General features: G+C 36.7%; 1 protein-coding gene across 1 annotated transcript in view; it reads left to right on the top strand.

Annotated features, from left to right (window-relative positions):
- Nucleotides 1–8,763, top strand: part of srpk3 (SRSF protein kinase 3) — a 57,847-nt gene that overhangs the window by 45,668 nt on the left and 3,416 nt on the right. The window contains exon 14 of the mRNA XM_079826966.1: nucleotides 8,613–8,682. Coding sequence (XP_079683092.1) covers nucleotides 8,613–8,682 — 70 coding nt within the window. The remainder of the gene's footprint in view (nucleotides 1–8,612; nucleotides 8,683–8,763) is intronic.

Below are 8,763 nucleotides of genomic sequence, written 5' to 3'. Positions count from 1 at the left end.
GGGCTATTATTGTAAACTAAAACCATCAAATAAACATTTCCATTGCTTGAAATAAAATAAACATTAACTGAAGCAATTCACCGTCAAATTAACAAAAGAAATGAAAGATCATTTTCCCATCACAAGATCATTGCTTTATAAGTATACAGTGATAAAGTACTTACTAATCATTTTACAAACTATTAGTTTCAATCATATTGTAGCCTGTACATTGTTAATATATGCTATATACAAATAGTGAGGTCTACAATCATTGTCACTTTAATTAACACAATTATTATTGTTTAATTAGCTCACTTGTGAAGTTAGAGCATGTTTTTTATGCTTTGTTAAAGCTGCACTATGTAACATTTTTGCAGTAAAATACCCCAAAATCACTAGGCCAGTGTTATAAATTGTGTTCAGTTGAGTACTTACAATATCCCAAATGTTTCCAACTATTTGTAAATCGTGAGAAATTACTATTTTAACCGGGACGTGTGAGGGCGTGGCCTGTCGATGACATCATATCTGCGTTCCCCTCGGTTTCTGGTTTTATTCTGCAGAAACGCTTTCCTCTCACTGCAGTGTGAACAAGTGTCATAGCAGCCGCTGAGAGAACACACAGAGTAACGCCATCCCATCATCAACACACTCAAATGTGTCTAATATGATCAGCAGAGCTGCGTTACCTCACACTCATGAGCGGAGGAGAGGAAGTGGCGACTGGCATAATAAAAGTCCCGCTGCTCGCGAGGCGTGTGTTGCGTTCATCTTATTAACAATCGCTCCAGCGGTTCCTCAGCTCCACAACACTCGTCCTGCTCTGCTTCACTACAGTAACGTTAATAATCACATCCATCAACATGATTTCTGCCCGAGTCCTGTCCCGATTCTTTCCCACCGGCTGTGAGCTGAAGACCACATGACCCAAGATTCTGCGCTCAAACATGCCGTCATCAAACTACGCCTTTGTTTTGAACAGGCGACCTCTAGTGGACGGAAAAGTTACATAGTGCACCTTTAATTTATTAACTGTAAATAGTTTTCACTTTAGATTAAGTCATAGAAAATGGGAAAATGTAATTCATTAAGTGCTTTAAACCAACCTTTATTAGAGATTAATCGCATTAGTATTAAGTGTTCCTAAAAAAAAAAATATATGTATATATTGTATGTATGTGATGTCATTATTCAGCTAAGTTGAGTTCTCATCCAATAGTGTCAGTGCAGTCATATCAGTAATATTGCTGAATATTAAGCGTCCCAGCAAAATAATCTGACCTCAATTAAAGCGAGGACAAAATGACATTTCAGTTCTACCATTCCTCTTGGTGTTAGACAGTATAATGAAAAGATTTTAGATTATTAGCTATTTATTTATATACTGTATATGTTTTGAATTGCACCCCTGATCGTGATTTATATATTTGTATCTGTTTTTATGCTGGTATGTGTAATTTTACTCTTTGAAATACTTTCTGCATTCATTCAATCATAGTGATAATAAAAATAACACTTCAACCTAAAAATAAAATATAAAAATAAATCTCATTGTCATTTATTTTAACTACTAAAACAACTAAAACTAAAACAATACAGACATATTAAAACACTAATAATAACAAAAACATAAAACAATATTAAAACTTTAACTAAAATTAAAACAGATATAAAAAATAGTATATCAATGATACTTAAATAACACTGACGCTAATCAGCATTGATCCAACATCTACTTTTCTATAAAGTCACTCAGAAAAATGGGATGTTTGACTAGTTGATTACATTTTAAAGGAACACGCCACTATTTTTGAAAATAGTTTCATTTTCCGACTCCCCTAGAGTTAAACAGTTGAGTTTGGCAGTAGCACTTTTAGCATAGATCATTGAATCTGATTAGACCGTTAGCATCTGCGTGTTCCTTTAACAATGGTATTTTTGAAATGGTGTGAATTGAAACTCATGGTAAGCTTTTAGAGAAGTTACAACGCCAGTCTAATTATACAAGCGTCAGAGAGGGCCTAAACCAGTGGTCGCCAACCCGTCGATCGCGATCGACTGGTCGATCTTTATCTCTGTCCCGGTAGCTCCCGATAAATAACCCAAAAATAATTAACAACATGTAACAAGTAGAATTATGTACCGCTCCTTTAATGCAGAAGGCAGTCCGTGCTGTGAACGTCGCATGTATGCGTGTAATATTTCTGTTGCTCTCACTGTTTATTTTCTGTTCAGTAACACAGTTGTTAGTGAAGTGTTTTGCAAACTGCCCCATGTGCGCGTGGGATCGACGAGGCTGATAATAAACCCCTGTGAAATATCAGATACGTGAGTTTTGCTTTCACTTGACTAACGTTACAACCATTCAGGCCAGCTATCCGGCCTCTCTGTGTAAAGCCGTACAAACACATTATCAAGGCACGAAATCGCTCCCAAACTGTATTCTCTGCAACCTCAATTCACACAGCACAAATCGACCGATGCTATAGTTATGACAGCGCTACTGCAGCTGAATATCTCTTCAGCAAACTGCCGCAAAGGAAAGTAAAAGTTGCAGACGCTCAATACACAATCATTATCATTAAAAGTAAAGTAACTAAATGATCAGTGCTTATGCCACTCTCTCTCCTATTGCAGTCCTTGATTTGAAATTAGCTGTTGATCAATACAAAGCAGCTCATATTTGTTGATTTCGGTGACGTGAACTCCATTAAAAATGCATATAACGTGGGAATTGAAGACAACACATTTATGTGTAAATGTGTGGAATCGTTCTGATAAATCAGATATCTGATCTGTAAAAACATGAAGTGGACCAGGTATAAATAGTCCCAGCAAGATAACTGTTCGGGATGCTTGAAATATAGGAAGAAAAATATAAATATTGAATTGGGGAGGGGAGGGGGGTTAAATGAATCTATCTCTGAACGAAACTGTCTCCAGAATAGTTTTGATGACATTTTACAGCGGTACCCAAAGAAACGCTTCTTTTCCATAAGCAACATCTACTGTCAAAAAGTGAATTAGCATTTTAATTCAGTCCATCATGTTTTTGTTTTGTGCAGGTGTGTCTTGTGTATCAATTTCACAAAGCTAAAGATGAATAAAGTCTTGAAATTATGCAATCTAATTTAAATAAAAAAACACTGCTCATGCTACATGTGTGTACCTTTGTTTGGGTAGTGATTAAAATGCAGTGGTTGCCTCACATTTCAAATGGCACATTTTTTTAAGGCTAGTTTGGGCTGTTATAGAGCAAATAAACAACAAAATAATTTGCTTAAGCAAAGAAAAATAAAAAAAACAAGACAGATGTTCTCAAAATAAATAAAAAAACCTCTGAATCGGCCATGAAAAATCTATAAGTAGATCAGGGATCTTTGGCTTGAAAAGGTTGGTGACCACTGGCCTAAACTATTGAACAAAATATACTTCAAAACTTTTAAATAATAGTTTAAAAAGTACTCCGTTCTAATGTTATTTTAAGAATTCATCATTTGACAATGAACATTTCATAATTTTGAGGAAATAAACCCTTTAAATCGGCCTATTCAGTTTGTTTTGGAGTGTGAAGGATGAAAGACGCCTGTTTTCTCCATATTAGGATTTTTCCGCCTAACGCTTCCAGCTCTGTGATTGGTGGTCCAGCTGTGAAATCCCAGAGGGACAAGCAATAGCAAGTCAATGAGAGACACATTTCTAAATAACAGGAAAATTGACCAACCATGTCGTCCCTCTAACTGTGCGTTCACTTCGTTTTCGGCACGTCTTGGACGATTTGTTCATTGAGGAGAGTTAAAATCAGGTCAACTTTATGGTAATGAGCAATGATGCGGTGCGGCGGCAACCAATCAGAATGCAGAAGTGCTCCGCTTGAGAGGATCCTAGAGAATGCAGTCCTGTAAACTTTGGTTCTGACCACATTAGTTCTCAAGCAAAATACAGGAGAGGTTAATCATTGCTGTGGCGGTAGGTCTGTAACGATAACTACTTTTTGTTTTTGCGATATATCGTCCCAGAAATAATTGCGATAAATGATATTATTGTCATTTTAAGACTATTTTATGCCGCTGAATATATAATCCTAATATAACGTAAGTAGACTTACACACTTTCAAATGACAACCTTTTAATTCTTTAGATCATGGAAATTAAGGGTAAAAAATATATTATCCTAAATAAAAAAAATGTAATAAATAGTAATTTTCCCTTGTGAAACGGCTTTATCACTCGTCATTCTGCTTTGACATTTATATGTGCAGGTGATTGCAGCTTAGAGTAAATTTGGGCTTATTCTTCCAAGCTGTCAGTAGTTGTCAGGAAAACACTATAACGCCTCAAATGATAGTCGATAACCTGTGGATAAGCGCTCTGTGTGTGAAGGGACTGCCCGAGAAACACTTTCGCATTCGTCACGGAAAACATACAAGATGACGGCACAATCGAGGAAAATGTTGGTGACGTTCATTATCTTGTAAACATAATGGCCGATATATTGCATCACAAAAAATTATTGAGGTCATGTACATACAGGGCTCCAGACTAACTTTTTTCACTAGGAGCTCAATGGCCCCCAACTGAACATTTTAGGGGCACAACTGGAAATTTTAGGGGCGCACACCGTAAATCAACATGCTAACCAAATCTACTAATTTCCACTGTTTAACTAATAGGGATCGGTATCGTTAAGGTTTTAATGGTATTACTACTCTTACCGATACTGCTTATCGATCCGGTACTTTAACAGTATTCTTACCGGTTCTTTTTATTATACTTTATATATTTTTTTTATTAAAAAAAAAAACATAATTAAGAACATAATTAACATGGCTTTATAATCTGAAAAGTAAAATATCTATAGCAAAAGAAACCGCAAAGTTTGAACAAAAATATATAACATCTATTTGTAAATGGACCAGTGTGCAGGCATTCGGAAGGTCTGCTAACATTAATATTACTTAGAAAGAACAAACCTACAAAGAAATCTAATAAAGCAATGAAATGTAAAATAACACTGCATAGTTTTCACTGTATAAATTGATAGATTAATGCTTATAAAAGCTAAAGTTATTAATTCAAGAGATGTGAATATTTTCTATTTGCCTTTTGTTCGATTCGAATCAATGGCTCAATCGTCAGCAGGTTTATTAGACGCTGCCCCTTTAAGACCGATCAATGTAGAACTAATAGCCAAATATCATATTCTCTTATTTCTCCAAACTATTTACGCCCATTTAAGATATAAACTGTTAAAAAAACTACTCTCCAATCCGGTCATTTTGACACCGGCTATTTGTTGTTTATTTGATGGTTTAGACGCGCACACGAAGCCTACAATATAATGTGCAAATCGGTCAATTTCGCAGCACACACACATAAGCCGCCTTGAAGTTGGAAACAGCGTCTCTTGCGCGGATTATTGTGCATTTAATAGCTCTTTATTATCAAACACATCCCGCCGTTTAGCAACAGTAGAGACTGCAGTTTACAACAATCACTGAATCTGACGTTTAGTTTAGGTTTAGGGAGAAATGACAGCGGCTGTGAAGGGAAGATGAGCTCGACTGAACACGGCTATAGGAATAGTTTTACCTCATACCATCTTTTTATAATTCTTGAAAGCCAAAATCGAAAATAAAATTAGATTAATATCACAGCACATCCCTAAAGTTTAAGAAGACTAAACTGTTGTGTAGTTCTCTTGGCCATCCTCACTCATTAAGCTGACTGTGGTGTTGTGTTCGCTGTAGCTCGCTCGCTTTCTCTCTCTTCTGGATTGCGAATGGCAAAAATGCATCACGGACAAATGGTTTAATATTATCTCATATAGAAAAGGCTGGCAAAGATAGAATTTGCCAGACATAACGTCTATCAATTATAATTAGTAAGTGTATTTTCTTAATTTCTCCAGTACCGACAGCAGGCAAATTTACTGGTCGCACATGTGGATGTAAAATTCAGTCGCACACTCTCAAATTTTAGTCGCAAAATGCGACCATTTAGTCGCACTCTGGAGCCCTGACATATATTGTGCGATATATCGATATATTGACTATTGCGACAGGCCTATGTGGCGGGTTTGATAAGAAGGCACACAATACTATTTATAGGCAACATTTTTGCGCTAGAACACTTGTTTTTCAGCGGGAATGCAATTAATTTGCTCAAAACAACACCGATTTGACCAATTGCATTAATGCTGCACTTCAACCAGGACAGGAATTGTAATGTAGGCTGCACACAAATTAATGTTAACCAAAAAAACGCTCACATTGTTGCTAATTTATTATCCACGCTGTTTTAAAGATCAACTTTTAATGAACATTTTGAGTTAATCTGCAAAGGTAGACCTACACCAGAGCTTAATTTTGTGCAGAAAGCCAAAGCTTTTGAAAGCATTTCAACCCCAGCGATTATAATCAATACCCCTGGATGACCACATCAGTCGGGAGACTAATGCTGTACTGATTGGTTTGTTTGCGGTCATTTAAAATCGAATGGGTCACGTGACAACTGATTTTATTCTGCTGCAGCTGCCACTGTTTTATATAGCCTATGTTAAGTAGGGCTGCGCAATATATCGAAATTATCAAAATATCGCAAATGTACATATCGCAAGGGCACGCAATATCTGAATGATTTTAATAGGCTTCTTCAACATTGTGAAAAGTGTACGTTTTAGGTCGACGCGTATATCAGAGAATAGACTGAGCACACGACTGTTACTAATGCGACTTAATTGACGTTAAAAAGAGTTATTAAACGCAATAACTTGCAAAAAACAACTCCATGCAGTTTCGTGCTGTCTGACACACACACTGAAAGTGTGTGATTCCTTCAGTTCTGTTTTGTGTCTTGTTACACACTCCAACTGTCAATACACACACAGTTATGTCAAAATGGCTGTCTTGATGAGTATTCATGTAAACACAGTCGGTTATGCTTTAAGTGAAAGATATCAGTTGGGGAAAGAAATGAAATGCGTGTCAATAGGATCCAATTTTAGTTCTTATTTTTAATAACAAAGATTAAAGCAGCACTAGGTAGTTTTTGCTCTCGGGTCCCCCTACAGTTGGGAAACAGTATTGTCCTCTACTACTGTCGTAAACTCTGTCGTTCTACATCAGTGGATGCATCGCACGAGCATTTGTTGACATGACAGCTATGATAGCCCTGAACACAGCAGGAGTTCACATGCAGGTGTTCTGCTTGCGTCGCGTGCGAAATGTCTTCATCCCAGGTACAGTGGCATATGTTTCAGCATGTCATATGAATATCATTTCATGGGTTTTATTTTTTTTCAAACGCCAAATGATCGCGATGCTCACGTTTACAAGCCAGTGTCATTATAGTAGCCTAGTCTATTGGTTACCGTTTTACAGAATCTATATGATGCTTCAGTTCAATGTTTGAGTGGTAGGTAATAACCATATATCGTCAATATTATAATAAAGCTACCCTAGATGAATCTGCAAATTTGAAAAATCGATTTGCATTATAGCTTGAGGCAAGACAAATAAACCAATATCACAGACATGTTAGGTATCCTAAAATATGATTTTGTACGTCTTATGTATTTACTTGCAAGAATGTAGCCCCTCCTCCTCCAGCTCACGCCAACGAGCAAACGCTGCCCAATGTTGATCCGCGTCCTGCCTTTAATCCCATCACTTTCTCGTTTCCTCTTTTTGCTTTCCTCCGACAAAACCTTTGCTTTCTTATTTTTCTGTGCTGCTTCGGCCATGACTATAACATTTGGCAAACAAATGATAGTTTGGCTCGCACGTCTGAATTTAAGGAAGTGGGGGTGGTGGTGGAAGTGACGTATATGCCGTAAAGCAGACGAATTTTGTAGTTCATTTTGTTCTCGGGTTACTACCCGAAACCCGAAGTTTAAAAGTACGATTAAAAACTATACAGACCCCGTCAGGCTATGGCAGACGTGTCATTCAACCTATTGTAAGTCGATGTATCATCACAAGAGGTTTGAAAATATATTATAAAGGTTGAAAAGTTACCTAGTGCTGCTTTAAAATAACACAAATAATCGTCCACCCCTAGTTCAGGTGTCTTTGTTTCCTGGATATTCTTGATGTTAAGTTTTAGGTTGATATACTGTAACTATATATTACCAAGTCAAGCAAAGAGTTTTTGGTATTTAAATATTGGCATTACATTTTTTGTTTAATTACATTGATGTTAAAATCAGTCAGATTTGTGACATTAACACTGCTGGTCACTTTCAGAAGTTGTAGCGATGCTTTCTTTTCCCAGAAAGAATGTGAAACACATAAATGGTATCATTCTCAGTTTTAAAATGTAAAAAAATATATCATTTAAATAGATTTTACACACTTAAAGCAATATTGTATTGAATATTGCATTATTTAACAAGGTATTGCATATTGCATTTTTCTTCAATATCGCACAGCCCTAATGTGAAGCTTTATTTGAGAATATCATTTTGCAGAATCTGTTTTTTGAGTTTTAGGCAGAGAGAGCCATTGTTCAAGAGTCACAGTTCGCTAATTAGTCAACTAGACATTCAGAGAAGCTGCTGGCCAACATATGAGCATGGATTAGCAGCTGTGAGGATCATGAGAGAGCAGTAACATCATGTGTCTCCACAGGCGTTTGAGTTGGCGACTGGAGACTACCTGTTTGAGCCTCACTCTGGAGAAGACTACACTCGAGATGAAGGTCAGTGCTCATGGTCTTCCTCAGGTGTGTTTTCTTCAGGATTTGTGAAGTGTTACTGGCATGATATGTATTATTTCACTT

Source organism: Gobio gobio (assembly GCF_949357685.1).
Source record: "Gobio gobio genome assembly, chromosome: 10".
NCBI classification, from domain to species: Eukaryota; Metazoa; Chordata; class Actinopteri; order Cypriniformes; family Gobionidae; genus Gobio; species Gobio gobio.
Note: the sequence above shows the minus strand (reverse complement) of the source record. Positions and strands in the feature narration are given on the sequence as shown.